Raw genomic sequence first — 19932 nt, forward strand, 5'->3', positions numbered from 1 at the left:
ATGTCAGCATTAAGAGACTGTGCATATGTTGTTCTTCACAAGCATGTATAAGCTAATATGGAGAGGAATTATACACAGCTTGTTTAAGAGGATATAATAAGGAGTAATGTGATGAAGAGGAGAAGGAGGGGGAGCATTTTTAACTGAGTGACAGAAAATGTCTTCAAACATTAAGAGTTGTGTGAATGTTAAACTGAAACAAATCCTGCATGAGATTCTAGAGTGTAGTGTGGAAACCCCTGCAAAACAAGGTTTTAGTAGAGCTCCAGAGAAGTGCTGTGAAACTAGATGTGGTATCATGGGCTTGGTTAAATCACATCTTACCATATCTGTTTCTATTATATGGAAAGAAAGGGAATATATATATACCCCCAACTAATTTCCTGCTGTTAATAGATGCCAGGTTTGATCTGTTTATTCCCTTTTAAATGTTACCTGACAGACATCAAGTAGCAAAGCACCTCTAGAATCCCTGGTCCCCTTAAGAGGCTGGCTGCAAGTGGATGATCAGTTTTTGTTTACAGTAAAATGTGGCTGGGTAATTTGTATGGTAATTCCAGGCAGTTCCTTTGGCTTCTCCTGGAGAAAGGTCGTTGTTCTATTAACATCCTACAGAGTTCTCTTTCTTCATGCTTCTCATCTCAACCTTCTTTATCTGTATCAGAGATAACTTAATTGAGCAGCTGCTTCCTCCTCCTTCCCGGAATCACCCAATCTACCCTCTCCTTCTGTTTCTGGTTGAATTTTCTGACCACTCCTCTTCCAGGTGTCTCATAGTGTCTCTGGCTGTCTTGGGTATCTTGGGTACTCCTCTCTAAGGTGCATCTCTCGTCCAGTAAAGCCGTTTCGGGGGAGAACAACTTCCTTAAACATCAGGGTGTACTGAGTGGCCTTTTTTGTGTTTGGTCGCAGTTTTTTCTTTCCTTGCTTTTCCTTGGGATCGTTAGGAGTGAGCTTGAGATGAGCTGCCCTTGATTTGTACTGACAGCTCATACTAACAAGGCCCTGCTTTCTCCATCACGTGGCCTGTCTCATCCATACCCCCCCCTTTTGATCCCTTCAACAGCTTTTCACTTCAGCATTGCTTGTGGATGTTGTGTTATTGTAACAATTATTAGTATTTCTGTTATTATACAAGCAGAGATAGAACTTTCAGGATTTTACATGCTGAGAGAAAAAGGGTACAGGAAAACATGAAGGGTACCAAAAAAAAAAAAAAAAGAAGCAAACCAGAAAAAGGTTACAGTGTCAGGATAAAGGGCCGTAGCAAAAATTTACTCCCCACTGAATTAAAGGTGACCCAAAAAAAGACCCTCCAGTCCTGGCAGTTTCTGAAGATTCTGCTTACTCATACATCACTCTGAGTTCTCTCCTTCTAAATTGCTGGTCCAAAAAATACTCCTGCCCCTTTGTTAGAGTTATCTTAGGCAATGTTCTGTGTGGAAAGAGTCCTACTTTTTCTTCTTCCTGTGATAACTATTCACTCTTCAACTTTGTCTCCAAAACACTGTTCCTCTAAGAGTTTGAATACCCTTCATAGTCTTCTGGCCCTTCTTCAGAGTATGATAGGATCCTTTGGTAACAGAATGACATTTTTCCGTGGCAGACTGATTATGACATTCCTACTGTTCGTGTGACCATGTGCCTGAAATCAGAATTAGAAGGGCTGTCACTGAAAAACCTCCTTTACTGTAAGACTTAACCTGAAACATGAGACCTGTTTGGATAGCAGTAATGAAACCTGTTTGGAATGTAATAGTGTGAAATGCAAATATGATATGCTAATCACCAGAAGAACTGTGAAGAGATGAGACAAGAGAAGGGAATTGCTTTCAGCTCAGGTTTGAAGTGCTGAGGGTGAATACCTAAATAAATATCAGGAAGTATACAGAGATGTTGGAAGGGTGTTCCAGAGAGCAGGAACGATATGATGAAAGGCAATTATGTAATTCTAATGAAGTTGTACTTCACAGGTATGAACCTGACACTCAGAAATGCAAAGAACTTAAACTCCTACCACATTATCACAAAAAATAAAACTGACTAAAATTTTACTAATTATTTTAGCATCTTCAAGTGTACTTATCAAGGTAAACAAATATCTCTTCTCATGTCTAAGGACAGAACTCAGGTTTTCATTTAAAGGACTGTGAAAAAATTTCTTCTATGCACCGCTGTAACTACCTGTAACTACCACTTTTCCCCTGCAACTTTCACTGAAGCATGTAGTAATGTCTGTCACCAGAGAAATGCTACTGAACTTATTCGTTCAGGCAGTTCTTCCATTCCTAGAAAGAAGAGGAAAAAAGAAAGGCAGCAGAGATTTAAATGTTGGAACAAATCAATGCAGACTTTTAAAAGCAAGTGTATTGGGGTTTTTAGCTGAGTCCAGACATGCTGAGAACTAGTAGAGGTATGTGAAGGCACAGGTTATTTGACCAGGTTGCCTTGTACCTGTGAAAATATATGTAGCAGCCTTCTGCATCAGTGGAAATCAGAGCAGTGGGACCTAGCAATACCAAAAATATGTAGCACTGTAGAAATGAGTGCTAGACAGTCTGAAGGCTTGTGTAAGAAGATGAATGAGGACACGGACACTTTTGGGTAGTGCCAGAAACTTTAAGAGGACCTGACAGAAGATTTTCACATGAAATGGTGTGAGAAGGGGAAAGGAATTAAATACCAAGTATGATTATGAGATTGTGAAGGGAAATGATGAATTGGTTGAAGATGTTTGCTTTTCGAAAGGGAGCCAAAAGAGTACAGTAGACTTAGTTGGCAAAATCAGGGACAAAGGCAAGGCATTTTCTAGTTCAAAACTATAAAGAAATAAGAAGAGACCTGTCAAAAGCTACATTCTGTTGTGTTTTGCCAGGCTAAAACCAGCAGGTACAGCAAGTGCAGTGAGTATTCATTGTCCTCTGAATGAAATATGTTGTTTTTCAAAGTCCTTAGCTTATTTATGATCTAATTGCCAACCATGAGCACTCATCAAAGTTGCCAAAGAATTCAACTTTTTTGTTTTCTGTTCAGATAGGAACAACAACAAAAATACCCTTTTAAGTTTTAATTTTTCCCTTAGCGACATTAATGACATTGTCAATTTAGCCATCTTTAATAGATTTGCCCAGCTATGACTGGGAATTAATAATAGTTTATATGGTCACTCCACAAAAAGGAACTGTTCCAGTTTCTCTCTTTACTATGCCCAATCTCTGCAGCATGAGCAGAGAACGAAAGTGCTTGTTTTCAAAATTCAGGTTTCACTTACTGTTCACTTGAAGTCAAAAATCTTTTGAGCAAGTATAAGCACACAATACAAAGTAAAACATGACACCTTGTGTCATAAAGGCTATTTTCCTTTTCATTAAGCATGAATGTAATGTATATACAAAAACTAATAATAGGAGACTGAAGGGAAGTTAAAATAACTGACTAATTTGCCCTTTTAAAGCACTCTTCATCCATAGGGAGCAAAAGTACAAGATTATGACAGAAGACAATCCAAGATACTTTTAAAGAATTTTTGGGTATTTAGACAAAGGGCCAGAACTAAATTGAAATCTGTGGGAAAATGTAGGACATTTTCAAAATAAGGATAAGATAATAAACACATCAAGAAGGGAATTTCCATGCTGCATTCAGACTGATTTTTCTAGAAGATGATGTTTGGGAAGCTGGAACAAAGCTATGAACAAAGATAGGGTCTTTATGTCATATGCTTGGAATATGAGGAAAATAGGATACCTGAAGAGGTAACAAAAGTGAAATAACCATGAGAGACTGTAGAGACATGTTAGCAAACATTAGAGGCCTAGCTGAGGTTGTTCAAACTATATAATTTCAGAAGATTGTGGGGCAAGATGGAAGGGGAAGAAAACACATAAATAGCTAGATTTAACACACAGGTCTTGGCAGGATTTGGTTTGAATCCTGGTGGAGTGATGACCCACGAGCCAGGTGTCTGAATTCCTCTTGTACTCCGTGGGTATCTAGTCAGTACTGCTAAATGAATGTCTCCTCAGAATCAGAAAATGGCTAAGCTTGGAATATAAGTCTGGAGAACATGTTCTCCAACCTGTCTGCCCATCAGGGTCACCTCAAGCAAATTGCCCCTGGCCACACCCAGAACACCTTTGAATATTGCCAAGGTTGGAGACTCAACAACCCCTTTGGATGAAGGTGAGGCTTAGCTGCCTGCATATCCCTGTATCCTCTTTCCTTCCCTTGTTGAGGAGAGGAGTGACATTTGTTTTCCAGTGGTACTCAGGCACCCCTCACAGTCACAAAGATGATTCTAAAGTTATCAAGAGTGCTCTCAAAATGACATCAGCCCAAAGAATGCATCCCATCAGGGTCCATGGAATGGAGTAGTTTGCCTAAATGCTCAGTCACCTGATCTGGCATGAGGAAGATACTCCCGGCTGCAGACTTCCCCAAGGTCTGCACAACCTGGTGTACCTAAAGGCAGGACTTGCCGGTAAAGACTGATCACCAGGACCCCTACACCACCCAGCAGCTGGCCCACATTTTCCCTCTTTCTTCAACTAGCTCTGTACTTAGAAAAACACTTCTTGCTTTTGATGTACGGAGCCAGATGTGATTCCAGGTGGGCTCTGGCTTTCTTAGCCATGTGTCTACATGTTTGGGCAGTGCCTCTATGTTCCTCTCAGGCTACCTGTCCATGCTTCCACCCTCCATGTACTTCCTTTTTGTGTCTGACTTTAGGTAGGAGCTCCTTGTTCAAACATGCAGGCCTGTTGGCATTTTTTGCCTGAATTTGTGCTTGTTGGGGTGGACTGCTTTTGCACCTGCCAGAGGGAATCCTTGCACATGAACTAGCTTTTTTGAGTCACTCTTCACTCCAAGGCATTATCCCACAGGACTCCTCCAGGCAGAGCCACAAAGGGGCCACATTGGCTCTCCCGAAGTATCTTCGTAGGATGTAGTATGGACTGAATGTCACATGCCAGAAATGCTCATGGTCTTCTGAGAATGGCACCTGGCTGTGCTCTGCATAAGTGAGGATTGCCATGTATTGTTACGTGAGTCTGCACTTCCTTCACATTCCTTACCTACCTAGTCTGTTGATTGAGATAGATTTTCAGTCTTGTAGGCAACGTGTCTACTGCCAGGAAAAAATGTGTCCTGCAACTGACAACCCACAAAACATAGAATCTGGGAGTTGTATTTAACTAGTGTTTGGACTTTGTTACAGTTTTAACTAGGTTTATGTGGGCAAGAATTTTCCATACATTTGCTATTATTTAAATTACATACAATGAGAACTGCCTTTTCAGTCTTAATTAAAGATGTGATCTCATAGCATGGTTTTTTGCTCTGCGTGAATAGAATAGAATAGAATAGAATAGAATAGAATAGAATAGAATAGAATAGAATAGAATAGTTGGAAATGAACCTACAATGATCATCTAGTCCAACTGCCCAGATTGGATTGAATCAGGCACTGGTTTCAGCTGTCATTAGACAGGACCTAACATGTCTGTGTCTATAAACCTCATGTAAAAAGAAAAGAATAAAACTGACAAATCAATATAGACCTGACACTTTTATGTAAGCAAAAGAAAGTTTTGAAAGCGAAGTTCTGTTATAAATGTTTTTAAAAGTTGGCATGCAGACAAGGGAAAATACTCACCCTGCACTTCTGTGGCAGCAGAGGTACGGAACTTTGAATGTCTATAGACGTAAAATGTTGATCTTAATATTTCCTAATGTATTAACACTAAGAGAATAACCTTATAATACATCTCTGACAGGAAATAGGTACTTACTCCACCAACATTTATGTTTGCCTTGCATGTCACCTTAGTATTGGTATTCATACCATATTAGTATGAAATTTTCAAGAGAGAAATCTTGTTATGTCTTTTGCTTCAAGTGATGGAAGAGCTCCCTGGCCAGAGTTTCATAATTTTTTAGGTCCTTAAAAGAGAGACAAACATGTATCAAAATCAAAACTCTGTCTCAGAGAGGCAGATTAAAGACAACCTGCCTTGCAGTGATTCATAGCTGGTTTTATTTCTGAGCGTTTTTAATGGCTTTTGCTCTAAGTAGTTTCTGCTTATTAGGTGCAAATCACTGAAATTACTATTTTTAATGCAACAGACTGCAGTATCCTGGTTGCCTCCCCCCCGCCACCATCTCATTACCCTAAGTGATGGATATCTGGATAATAGAAAAATTCTAGAATGCTTTGGCACGTGGTCAAGAGATACACTTGAGTGATGTTTTTGTTATTTCTTTGTTGATTAATTAAATCCAGGTAGGGGAAAAATTGGACATTGGGAAGAAATGAGAAGCAAGAGAAGAATAACTGTTAGAGATGGGAAGGAAAGGGAATTGAGGGGAGCTTTAACTCTGATCATTCTGTAAAATCTTAGAAGGAAGTGGACTGTTCCCTGGCAATGTAGCTCTGCATTTAGGTTTGCACATTTTCTCTGTGTTTGCTTTGTGCCTCAGTGGAAGAGAGTTAAACTTTTTGAAACATTAAATGTAGCAGAATCTGTCTTGGTCAGTTATTAACTGACCAGTTACCTCCTGATATTTTAATACAGTGTTATTCATTTGCATCTTAAATGCTACGTGTAGTCTTGGTTAATTGTTGCTCTCTTCCATTCTTGTCACAACATTCTCATTGGCAGGTGAAGTAGTTGTGTAATCTTGTTTGAAGGACGAGCAATGGGAAAAAATAAAAGGAGCAACAAGGAGAGGAAGTATTTTATTGCTTAGACTCTTATTTTGTTTCATTTACATTTTTAAATTAGTTCCCACTTGCTTGAGCTGTTTAAAGCCCATCTGAAATATGTTTTTCAGAATAATTTTATCTTGTTATTAAAAACAATCCTTTTATCTTTTTCACTATTAATGAGGGAAGAAAATGCTATTCTGCAGGTTTTGATCATTTGCCAAATGTCTCTGCTTCATTCTTCACATCAAGAAAGTTTATGTCTATTTTCTAAAACCGGTGGGGTTTGGTGGCAGCTTTTCATTGGTGTGCTTTTTCTGGAAAATTTAAATTTTGCTGAAAATGTTGCATCCATTAGGAAAATGAGGATACCCTAGCTGCTTATCTGTAGGTTTCTTGACAACATCACATTTTCTTTGCAGAGAGAAAGCAAAACTTGAGAAGAGCTTTGTGGAAAGACAACTGGATCCTCTTAAAATTGTCGTGAACTTTTTGCTTGGATGTCTCTTCTCAACATGAAACTCATACACTCTTAGCTTTTGCATGGACCTGGAGAGTGTGTATGTGTGTGCAGATGGGTTCATGAATTGTTCTGGTAGAAGTGGATTTCCATTCTCTAGAATGTTTCATATACAAGGCCTTCGTTACTCTGATAGCCTATACTTGATTTTTTTCCCCCAAGGAAAAGAATTACAGTCAGGGGAGGAGCAGAGGAGAAGTAGAGTGCTCTGCTTTTGTTTCGGCCACTGTAGTATTCTTTGTCCAAGAGTCATCTTAAGGCAGTTGCATGGAGCACCTTCTCATCTTGCACATAAAAATTGCACATTTGAAGATCGGAATTATATTCCAGCTATAATATAGATAATTTCTTAACTCCTGTGCATAATCAGTTGGATGTGGATTTCTTAATTTTCTTTCAGTCTCAGCTGTCAATGACTGTATCTCCTAGCAGAGTAGTATTGTGCCTGGATTTCTTCTGGTTATTTTATGGAGTATTTCGTGATGCAAATTAAGGAAAATTAAAGGAAGAGCTGGCCTAACTTATTAACTCATCCTAAGGAATCTTCAATTACAGTTCATTTTTAAGCTTATCCCATTGCAATCTCTCCTTTTTGTCTTTTATTCCAGTCCCCTCTGCTGTGCCTATGATGCATCAGGTGAGTCGTACTACCAACAGCATCACACTGTCGTGGCCTCAGCCAGACCAGCCCAATGGGGTCATCCTGGATTACCAGCTACGCTACTTTGACAAGGTGAGCAAAAAGGGATACTGGGCACTTTCTCTCTGGGTGGTGCACCCCTGTATCCAAATGAAGAGGTTGGGAAAAAAATGCTTCAGTTATGTGGAAGGAACAAACTTTAGCAAAAGCAGAAGTTTGTGATGTACATGTCATCTGGCATCAGTCCATCTGCATTTCTCAACTTGGAAACATCTAGCGATAAGGCAGGTTTTAAGAAAAGAGAAGACAATTGTTTAAGCTTAAAGGCTGCAGCTAACAATAAGTTTAGTATCAGCTGACATTGGTAACAATGGAAGGAGCTGAAGTTTCTAAATATGTTTACTGGAATTGGATTCACAGCAAGTCTGTCATTCATTTATGAGAAGTCTCATGTCCCATTTATGGGTGGACAGACATCTCTAAGAAATTTTACAAGAAGAAATGCCCTCTTTCATTTGCTAAGTGGCAAATACCTCTTTGTGTGCTGGAATTACAGGGGGGCAAATACAAATTTGTCCTACATTCACATGTTTTGTGACTCCTAATCCATCTGACTTCAGGGGAAGAGATGTGTGGGGCTGTTCAGATGAACTCCCATTCCGTATTACTGATCTTCCACAGAAATATTTCTGCAGGATTTTGCAGGGCTACTGTTTTTTAGTAGCAAAAAGGACTGCTATTTGTGATAACGTGTATAGCAGCTTCCTGGATACAGCTTTACATGTGTTCTTGCTTGGAATTCTCCTAGGAGAGTACACAAGTTTGGAGTTTACAGAAAGCGAACCACAGGACAAAGTTTTGTCTTTCATTTTTGTTTCGATTGAGAGTCTTCAGCAGAGCTTTGTGGGAAGCCCAGGTCTGGGGGAATGAACAGCAGCAGTGAGGAATGAGTTGTGTGAGAGGAAGTAGGGTCTGGAATAGCAGCTGTTGGGAGGCTCTGTAAAGGTTCAAAGAATATTGTGTTGACATGGAAACTGTCATGCCTTGATGAGGAGAGTGAGCAGTGTAGGCAGAAGTTTCACGTTCCTTTTTGGTCATTGACATTCACAGGCAGAAGATGAGGATAATTCATTGACCTTAACTAGTGAGACCAACATGGCCACAGTATCAAGTCTGAGCCCAGGCAAGATCTATGCCTTCCAAGTGCGTGCTAGGACAGCAGTTGGCTACGGCCCTTACAGTGGGAAGATGTATTTCCAGACTTTAACAGGAGGTAAGTGCTGCCATTTTATGCTGAGGTCTGCACATAATCCCCTTCCCCTTGCCTGTGTCCCTCAGTCTATTGGCTTATCCTCTGGAGGACTGCTACCAGACACTCCTACTCAACTTGTATTTCTGTTTATAATAATTTACATATGCAGATTTGTTCACTCAGAGAAGCTTCATGCTGTCAGAGGGTATTGTTTGTGCTGCTGCCATACTCCCCAGCCCTGGTCCTTGTTGCCTCTGTGCCTCTGACAAGCAGGTGCAGTGTGCCAGTAAGAATCTCTAGGGAGATGTTGCAGTACATAGCATTATGTACTGCTGTAGTTTGGTCCCTAGCTGTCATGGGATAGCTTACAGCTGAAAGCTCTGTGAATGTCTGAAAGACAGGTGGGACACAGGACACAAAGGTAGATGGGACACAGGCATATGTGCAGCAGCTTGCTTTCTAGCGGGATCACCATCCTTTTGGTATGGATCAAAGGTACTGGCAAGCTACATTGGTAGGGGACAGTGGGATACAGCCCAGGTGTAGAGCTAGCCTGTGCTCAAGTGGTTTGTCAGCTGTCAGTGGACATGGGGAAGAGAAAGTGAATTCAGACAGAGCACTGGGTTTTCAGAGTCAGGAAAGAAGGCACTGGAGGAGCACAGTGACTGGGGAGCAAAGGGCTGGTAGGGCTGAAATTACGGGAGAGATCTCGATGAGCAGAAGGGAAACTCTGTTCCTGTCCTCTGCATCCACGTGTATGTGTGTGTGTCTTCCTTGCCAGGGGAGCGCTCGGAGATGGTGCAGGACCGGCTGCTGCTGATTGTGGGCTCAGCGCTCGGGGGTCTGGCCTTCTTGGTAATTGCTGCCATTGCCATCCTTGCCATCATCTTCAAGAGGTGAATTCCTTGACCTGCTCATGTGCACTTCAGACAGTGGAACTTCCTTACCCCGCAACATAACTCTGTCCCAAGAGAAACAGCCTGATCTTTATTTATCCAGATGTACTTGAGATGCCATTCTCTAATTAAGGAAAGATCCTGCCCCATTACTCCTATCTGAGGAGCCTCTCCTTTGGTAAACCACTCACGTACTTAGTTGATATTTGGCTAGTTAGCAATATGAACACAAGGAAAGCATTTCAAAGCCAGTACTCAAAAGGTATTTAAATGCATCGCTGTGGAGGAGGGACTGTAAATTGCATTTTAGGCAAGCAAGTGGAGAATGAAACAATGTAGTGGAGAAGGACTGGTAGAATAAGTATGCATATCCAGTTATTTAGAAGGTGATAAATACCCTTTCACCAAGGACCAAGAGACAAGGGCTCATTTGCTGAAGAATAAAATCTATACAGCCCCAATGGTTCCATGGAGCACTAGCTCATAAAATACAGGTTAAAGAAAGCAAATACCACTTTCCATTTTGGAACGAATAAAGGGCATATAAAAGATTGTAGAGATAATATGTTACAGAAAAAAAAAAAAGAAAAGACAGAAATTTTGAAGAGAAAAAAGTAAGGGTTGCTATTTTTGTAGAGGTACAAAAGTAAACAATGGGGGTTTTGTTATTTGAAGAAAAGAAACAGTCATTACCCGCTCCTTGAATTTACTGAAGTTTGAACTTAATCCCCTAGATTGTCAGTAATGGATTTCTGCGTCTTTGCTTTACTGTGCCTCTGCACAAGAGGGACTTTTTAGTTTTTTCTGCTGACCTAAAAAAAAAAAGTATAAACTACTTAACTTTAGAAAGTGACATCTAGTTTTAATGTTTTCTTTTTTGTTCTCTTCCCTTTTCTACATTTGTTTTCTCGTCTTTTGTACATTCTATTTTAATATTTTTCTTCCTGGAAAGAAAATAATTATCAAATAATGTTATATTTGAAATGTTGCCTCCTTTTGTTGCTTTGAACTGTTAAAAATACAATTTCTTGTTACAGCTGGAAATGTGATATTATGTGCACAACTCAATAAAGCATATATTTTTCTAAAAAAAATAAACCAAACCCAGAATAAGTTAATATTACCAAAACTGTGTTGGGGAAAGGTATTAATGCTATCTGTAAATATACATATGAGGAAATATCATAAAAAAATACATTCATTTATACTTAAAGAATTATGTACAGTTAATAGACAGCTTTTCACAAAAAGTGGAGATACCAAATTTCTATTTTAAATTTGTCCTTGATAAGAAAAGTAAGTTGTAAAATGCAGAAAATGAGGAACACCAGATGAAATCAGTAGTTCCTTAAAAGGTTGAACATATGTAGAGTCAAATGCTATGACTTTAACTTGTTTTTATAAATTGTTGGTACACATTTTTGAGGCAATATGCACTGTGAAACATCTATTTTAGCTAATTGTTTTGTTTGCTTTATATATGGAAAACAATTAATTTGTTAGATAAACTATAAAAAACATTATTGTAGACCTGTCTTTCAGATTCAGGAACAGAGTTAGAGCTCTTAGGCATAGGCCCCCAGCAAAGCTGATTTCTTTGCACAAGAGAAAAAATTCTGACGTTAGAACTGTCTGTGGATTTGAAAGCAGAATTTAAAGAGATAAGTCTGACAAGTAAGAATTATACAGTTAGCTGTTAGAATGTCAGAATTACTTACATTCATAAAGAAAAGTAACATAATGTTTCACGGTACTTTGCCTTCAAATGCTAATTGAATCAGCAGCTAAAAGGTCTCATGCTGAAACAGCTAAACATGAGTTGACACAAATGCATGCAGACAGCAGGGATACTGCAAGATACTGTAGGGTTTGATTTACAGTCTGGTCTAATTAATAGGGTGATTGGAAATTAGCATGAAACGTACTTTTTTTTTTTTTAATGAACACTGCTTGGAAGAAAGGAAGTAGCTTGAAAATGGCAAATAGATTTAGTGCAAACAAAGAATAGAATGAAACTTCTAAAATAATTAGGTTGTGTGGGAAATAAATTATTGAATCATACACATACAGAAGGAGAATGAAATCTGAGAAATGCCTGTGCTGAGAAGGATCTGTGCTTACTGGAAATGAGATGCACATATGCAATAAACCTTACAATAATAAAGATCATTCCTGTTTTGACCTGCACATGCAAAAGTCACATCAAGGAACAGATTTCCATCTGTTTGGGTCTGTGTTGTTTGGTTTGGGTACCCTACTTACGAATATAATGGCCAAAGTAAATGCTGTTAAAGAAAGCCAGGAGGAAAAATAATTGGGGGAGATCTATACATATTAATCATTAGAGTAAATGGCTCTTAGAATGTTTTTGAAGAACTTAAAGACATCACAGAAGAAGGCATACATTATAATTGAGAAGAATAATTTGTTGTAATTAAATTAAAATGCAAATTTAGCCTGAATAGCAATAAAACTTCCAAGGCAGTAATGTTAAACTGTAATATTCTTTTTCAGGATAGTGTTGAAAGCCCTATCATTTGTCATTTCTAAAGTGGGAGTGCCAACAGTGGTATAAAAACCACCACATAGAAAACAAGCATGCACTGATTACCCGGAGATGGGCAGGATCTTAACATCCATCTTCTACCCCTAATTTCAAGGATTCTCTGAGCCTTGCCCTGAGAAGCCTACCCAAGCATCTGATGAGAGACTCTTGTGTGTGTTTTGACTTTCCTTTCCTTTGTGTCCTGCAGTAAAAGACGAGAGACCCCATACACAGACCGCCTGCAGCAGTATATCGGTGCACGAGGTAAGTGTGTGTGAGCAACAGATGGCAAGGGCCTGTCTCTTTGCAGGACTCATTAACACCTGTGTGTCTCAGGGTTTGATCCTGGTGATGTTTTGGGCTGTTTCCCTCACTGCAGGACTCGGAGTGAAGTATTACATTGATCCTTCAACCTATGAAGATCCCAATGAAGCCATTCGAGAATTTGCCAAGGAGATTGATGTGTCCCTCATCAAGATTGAGGAGGTCATTGGATCAGGTAGTGTGAGAATCTGCAGATTATTTAAAGTGCTTTTTGTTCACCTTGAGACCTGGCACACTACTGGCCTGAAGTGGACCAATGGATGCACAGTATGTCGAGTGTCCCGGGATATCTAAACCTTCATTTTTACCAAAATTCATTTTAACCTACTAACCCTTAGATGCTGGCTCTAAGCCACATTTAAAACACATTTTGAGGACTCAAAACTCCTCATTTGAACCCCAAAGACGTAGTCTCCAACCTTCACCAAAAACTGCCGTAATCTAGATGGTCCCATAATCTTATTTCCATGCATTGCCCAAAGTTGTCCTCAGTAGAATGCTTTAGTACATCTGACTAAAATCCATTGCTGTGTTTCCTTACTTGAGGTGTGTTTCTTCCCTCCCTGACAGGAGAGTTCGGAGAGGTGTGCTTTGGGCGCCTGAAACACCCAGGGAAGCGTGAATACATGGTAGCTATTAAGACCTTGAAGTCAGGTTACACAGAGGAGCAGCGGCGGGAGTTCCTGAGTGAGGCCAGCATCATGGGGCAATTTGAGCATCCCAATGTCATCCACCTGGAGGGGGTGGTCACCAAGAGCCGACCAGTCATGATTGTCACAGAGTTCATGGAGAATGGATCGCTGGATTCCTTCCTCAGGGTACCACAGACTCTCCCACAACCATTAACCTCTTCATCTCACTATGTGCCAGTCTCAGACCTGATAATTTTGCCTGTCCTTTATCTTCAGTCCTGTCTCCCTAAGTCCTCAGTTGCCCTCTTCAAATGCAATAGAAATTATTCTAAATAGCCACATTAGGTGTTTTCAGGACAACATGGTGAAATACTCCAAGGGCTTGACAACCATATAAGATCTCAGTATTTTAGACTTCTTTAACTCCTGTAATTAATGTAAACAGTACCAAATCTTTGTACACACCCTTTCAGTTGCTTATGTGCGTGTTCCAAATTTTTCCTTTCTAATAATCTTTTTGGGACTTTATTCCACAGAATATTTTCTAGTTTTAACATTGTAATGAAATAATGGAACTTGCAGTTATTTTTGGTTTTAGAGTTTTCCAGTAATGAAACAGAAATATGGACAATCTATGTAGTATAGCTGCTTCACTTCTTTTTTACTGATTCATGTGCTCATTCAGCACATGAATGCTGAATGGGCATCAGTACAAATACTTTGGCACATACAATTTGAGGAGCACATTGAGTAGAGCTGCACAGAAGCTATTGTAAAGATCTTAGTACAGGCAGATTTGTCTGCTCACATTCATTTAGCCATCTTAGTGATGTTAGGTGTAGGATGCTAAAGGGGGATGTAGCCACAAGAGGAGGTTTGCCTTCAGGACAAGTTCACCAATGCCTGATTTATTTGAGGTTCATTGTTTTAAGCCCACCCTCCTTTGTTATTTGTTGTCTTTGAACCTTCAGATTTGGGCTGAAATTAAGATGTGCATTCTCTAATTTCATAAATCCATGTTGTTACCTTGCTCTTTGTTATTCTCCCCTGTTGACTTCATGTTCTGTGGGCATGAGAGCCTGTGTTTGCCTCCTCCCTTGCAGCAGAAGGAAGGGCAGTTCAGTGTGCTGCAGCTGGTGGGAATGCTGCGGGGGATTGCAGCCGGCATGCGCTACCTGTCAGACATGAACTACGTGCACCGTGACCTGGCAGCACGAAACATCTTGGTCAACAGTAACCTGGTGTGCAAGGTGTCAGACTTCGGGTTGTCCCGCTTCCTGGAGGATGATGCTTCCAATCCCACCTACACTGGGGGTCTGGTGAGTCATTGCTGTGGTGGGAGTTACTGTAGTCCTTGGTTTGGTGTACCCTCTTTAGTCCATCTTAAGACCATAGAGAAGCATGGAGTAGGGCCTTCTGTCTTGTGGGCTATTTGTTCCAAAGCAATAAAAATGAAAAATAACTGAGTATCTGAGCCACTCAGCCATGTGAAGTCTCAGTGCTGTTCTTTGTGGCATGATGGTGAATAGGTCAAACCTCAAAGCCTGATGTAGCTATTATCTTCCCCCTTTCATTAGCTTTTTATAGGAAGGATAAAGGACTGAAGGAGAGATTACAATCGTGTACTACCACTCTTTGAAGAAAGAGTTGGGTTTTTTCCTACAGAAAAGATAAATGACCTAAGTATATTTATGGGCTTAAAACCAACCATCAAATGAGCTTATTGCCTATGAAGTTTTGACACCTGTCACACATACTACAAAAAGGGTGGGAGTATAACAGGTGGATTGAAAAAGAAGGGATGAAGAATTCAGTCACTGAAAAGTGGAACAATCTTTAGATCTGTGCATTTTGAAGAACCAGCACCTGAATGGCATTTCATCTTGCAGGTCATACCTGCAGTTAGAGAGGTCAGGATGGAAAGGGAAATGAGTTAATGCTAGGTACTCTAGCTACTCTGTCCCTAAGTGCTGCAGTTTGGCATTATTTAAATGGTTTTAGATTTCCAAATGATTGTGACTCAGGAGGATTTTGCTATATGCCACTTTCAAATGCTGTAAAGCTGTGAAAGTATAAAATCATGGGATGTGTAGCATCAAGGAGGCATGATTCTCTCTTTTCATTTATACTTGTCAGCAAAACAAGGTGGAAGCCTTGAACATAGTATGAATTTAAACCATCAGTGTTTTCAAGACAGAGTCAACGGGACTGTCACTCTGTGCTCCAGGCTGTGTTGTGCTGCTAACATCTGATTGTTTTAGTGGTGTTGTTTTCACAAGCAGTCCTTATCTCACTACATTCTGGTTGCTTTCTATCTGCTTGCCAGGGCTGCAAAATCCCCATCCGCTGGACTGCCCCTGAAGCCATCCAGTACCGCAAGTTCACCTCCTCCAGTGATGTCTGGAGCTATGGCATTGTCATGTGGGAGGTTATGTCCTACGGTGAGAGGCCTTACTGGGACATGTCCAATCAGGATGTAAGTTTTGGAAGTGGTGAGGATGTACTTCTGCCTCTCTGTCCTGTATCAATTCAAGCAGAAGAAAGCCATACACACCGAGTGATTGAAGCTCTTTTGTCTTTTATTTCCCAGTTGTGATAAAGCTTTGTTCTTCTTTTCCTGCAGGTGATTAATGCCGTTGACCAGGACTATCGCCTGCCACCACCCCCAGACTGCCCAACTGTTTTGCACCTGCTGATGCTTGACTGCTGGCAGAAGGAGAGGGTCCAGAGACCCAAATTTGAGCAAATAGTCAGTGCCCTGGATAAAATGATTCGCAAGCCATCAGCCCTTAAAGCCATTGGCACTGGGACCAGCAGGTGAGAGGGGGATTTAATGCAAAATAATAGGACTTGTGTCTCAGTAGGCATCATGAGGAAAGGGAAGCCAAAAATCAGGCTATATAGTCTTTTTCCTAACCCTGTCATTGGAGACTGGGAGCAAACAGGAAGTGGAAAAAAAGAGAGGAAGCAGCTTGGAAGAACTGTATATCCTGATTCAGTTAATGGGGAGCTCTGAGTGCTGAATGTGGCAAGAGATAAATCTTGATGAGTTGCACTGAGGATGAATAACTGAGGGATTATAGGGAATGAAAGGAGGGACGCATCTGGGTGCAGCAGCACGAGATATTCTGTGATCACACCATACTGTGTGACCACAAGAGATGATGAAGAAAAAGAAGACCTTAGTTTATGGAGGGAAGGAAGTCTCTACATAGGAATAATTAGAACTGCAGCTTACATCCCATATTTTCCCAACTGCATTTTGCAGTCTGATGGAACAGGAGGCAGGAGGTCAGCAAAGAAGAACTCTCTGGAGGGATAAACGGTGCCAAGGTTAGTTGGCTGCTGGGCTGATGACGAAATTACATCCTGCTGGCCTGGAGGGTTTTTTCCCTGTGGTTATAAATCTTGTCTCAGTGGAATGTACTCCACAGATGGGGAAGGGGGAGAGTATCTAGTGATGCCCAGTTTACTAAAAGCAGTACATAAAGAGTGCTAAAGCTCTGAGACGGGTTCAGATGATGAAGAAAAAAGCAAATACCGTATGTAAACCGTCATCTCTTCAGCATTTTAGTGCAGTTCTTTTGTCTGGTGGGTATTGGAGATGAAACAACGCATTCATTGTCTCATAGGTCACTATCTGACTGAGAGAGAACATTTAGGAGAGGAACACCTAGTCACAGAGGTAAAAAGGTGTATAAGGTCTCATTCAGAAACCTCCTCACTGCAGTTCATTGCCCAGCTAATAGGTCTAGACCAAGAAAATGTGGAAGGATCTTGGGCAACAAGAAGAGAATGTGTCTGAGAGAGTATGGGCAATGGGAAGGGAGAATCAATTCCTTGGGTTGGTTGATTGTTTTCAGGCAGAAAAAGGGATACTGGAAGTCTAGAAACAGCACATCATTGTGGGACTTCAGGAGCCAGGGCATGAAGAACAAATGTCATTGTTCTTCATTCTATCCTCTTTGGAGACTGCATTCTCCTCCTCTCATAATTCTTATTTTACTAGTGTGCTCAGTTCGTGTCGATAGCTTGGGTTTTAGAACCTGCCTCTTTTGCAGACCATCTCAGCCTCTCCTGAGCAACTGTCCTCCAGATTTCCCTTCCCTTAGTAATGCCCACGAGTGGTTGGATGCTATCAAGATGGGTCGCTACAAGGAGAATTTTGACCAGGCTGGTCTGGCTACTTTTGATGTCATATCACGCATGACTCTCGAGTAAGTAACGGAGCAAAGAGCAGCAGATACCAGACACTGAGTTTTCCATGCAGAAAGTGAAAGCAGTCTGAGAAATTTGCCATATGAAAGTACATACACATGAAAAAGGAGAGGGAAGCCAAAGCAAAGTAGCTACTGTTCCTTGCATATTACTAGGGCCTCTGGACAGCATCCATGCTCTGATACACTTGTAATCTGTACCTATAAACCTGATCCTGTGTGCCTCAGAAAATGTATTGTCAGTGTTGCAGAGAGTCTGTTATATCAGAGTGTTCATGACAGCTAGCACTGATAATAAAAACCAGTTTTAAGCACATGTGTAGAACCAGCCACACCATATACTGGGTTGAAGTGTTATGTAGAAGACAGGATGCAGGAAAAGAAACATTCTTGGAATCATAGAATGGTTTGGGTTAGAAGGGACTTTTAAAGATCATCCAGTCCAACACCGTGCCATAAGCAGGGACACGTTTAACTAAATGATGTTGCTCACAGCACTGTCCAACCTGACCTTGAATGTTTACAGGGATGGGACACCCACAGCATCTCCTGGCAACCTGTTTCTGTTCACCACCCTTCCGTATTTCCAGTCTAAACCCACCCTCTTTCTGTTTCAAACCACTGCCCCTTGCCCTGTCACAACAGAGCCTGGTAAAAAGTAATTCTCCATCTTTCTTTTAAGCCCACTTTATACATTGAGAAAGTTCCTTCTGAAGCCTTCTCTTCTGGCTGAATAACTCTAACTCTCTTTTTTTCTGTGGAAGATCAGCCCTCTGATCCTTTTTGTGGCCCAGTTTCACTGCTTCTTTTTGTACTTACCAAGTTCTGCCAACACCCCCTCCATCCACACACATTTGTCAAGCAAAAGCAGAAGTCTCGTCAGCTGTTTCTCAGACACAGATAGGCACACACATACATATCCATATACGTTTATTTGCATCTATAGCAACATGGATTGAGACTGTTCAAAACAAGCAGTTCATTTTTAACAACTTCTGTGTCCTCTGTTCCTTGGCAGAGATATCCAGCGTATTGGAATCACCCTTATTGGTCACCAGAAGAAGATTCTAAACAGCATCCAGCTCATGCGAGTCCATTTGAATCAACTTGAACCAGTTGAAGTGTGATGTTTACATCATCCACATTCCACTAGTCTCAAACTCTGGAAAAGTTCTGGGGGTATTCAGAGGGATTTTCAGTGTAAGAAAAAGATGTCAGTATGCTACTTGAAGACTTAATGCACCCAGAGAGTGCACACTACGTGTCCTGTTCCATGAACAAAAAACAGCCTTGCTGTGATTTGAAAGCAGAACTAAATGACTGGTGACAATTACATGTGGCTGATTTCATACATTGGGAATGGGTTTGGGGAGGGAAGGTTGTAATAACATGGGGTGGAGATGGAATAATGGCTTGAACAGATCACAAGCACCTGTTGCCTATTGTCTGCCAACAAAAGGTATCTGACAACTTTTCAAAGTCATCAGCAGGCTTTATTTATGGCTGAGAGCCCAGCAAAGCTGCAGAGACATAATAAAGGCAACAAAAAATTAGCTTTTTTTTCAGAAGAATGCCATTGTGGTGTGAAAGATTATTCTTCAGATGGAGATGAGCATCAGGCTATCACTTGGTGTGCCAGCTCAGTTCGGAACTGAAGTTCCAGCTAGTGCACAGCATGTGGTAAGCAAAAACAGATGTCATCTGGTACACAGGTTCAGAGTAAAGAATTGAAATTCAGTGCTGTTTCGTGTGCAGTTCTTGGGTCTGCTCCATGATGGGAATTGCTAATCCTTTGTGCTGACGTGAGGAACAGTCCATCTCTATTTATGGGACTGCAACTGAATAAACAACTATTCCTAGAATCCATCCTGCAAGACCTGCAAGTGAAGGGGGAAACAAATATGTTCTGGTTCTCACAAGCTTATTCTTGTGAGGAAAGGCATAACCTGTGATACACAGAAATCCTGAATACCCAGATCTTGGGTTTTGTTTTCTTCTGAGCCCCTTACAACGAAAAGCAGAATGAAAAAAATCTGAACCCTATGCTGCTGAAAAATACTTCCTCTTTTTCTCACCCTAGCCATTAGGCACAGTTTAAGTATTTTTTTTGAAGAAAATGCAGACATGTAGTAGTCAGCTTCAAACAGACAGTTGAAATGGGTGAGGTGAAACTATTTCACAAGTTTTTGTCAGGAGTGGT

General features: G+C 40.7%; 1 protein-coding gene across 10 annotated transcripts in view; it reads left to right on the forward strand.

Moving 5' to 3' along the window:
• Positions 1 to 19474, forward strand: part of EPHB6 (EPH receptor B6) — a 67451-nt gene extending 47977 nt beyond the window's left edge. For 9 of the 10 annotated variants that reach the window (XM_039718115.1, XM_039718110.1, XM_039718117.1 and 6 more), the window contains 11 exons: positions 7835 to 7959; positions 8977 to 9139; positions 9900 to 10014; positions 12768 to 12823; positions 12939 to 13058; positions 13454 to 13701; positions 14619 to 14834; positions 15842 to 15991; positions 16139 to 16332; positions 17577 to 17732; positions 18751 to 19474. In XM_039718115.1, the coding sequence (XP_039574049.1) occupies positions 7835 to 7959; positions 8977 to 9139; positions 9900 to 10014; positions 12768 to 12823; positions 12939 to 13058; positions 13454 to 13701; positions 14619 to 14834; positions 15842 to 15991; positions 16139 to 16332; positions 17577 to 17732; positions 18751 to 18859 (1652 nt within the window). In that variant the 3' untranslated portion in view covers positions 18860 to 19474. Of the gene's footprint in view, positions 1 to 7834; positions 7960 to 8976; positions 9140 to 9899; positions 10015 to 12767; positions 12824 to 12938; positions 13059 to 13453; positions 13702 to 14618; positions 14835 to 15841; positions 15992 to 16138; positions 16333 to 16783; positions 16849 to 17576; positions 17733 to 18750 lie in introns of those variants that run through there. The other variant, XM_039718118.1, reaches the window with a different exon arrangement.
• The last annotated feature ends 458 nt before the right edge of the window (positions 19475 to 19932 follow it).

This window comes from Passer montanus, unplaced genomic scaffold (assembly GCF_014805655.1).
Source record: "Passer montanus isolate IOZ18808 unplaced genomic scaffold, ASM1480565v1 scaffold39, whole genome shotgun sequence".
Lineage (NCBI taxonomy): Eukaryota > Metazoa > Chordata > Aves > Passeriformes > Passeridae > Passer > Passer montanus.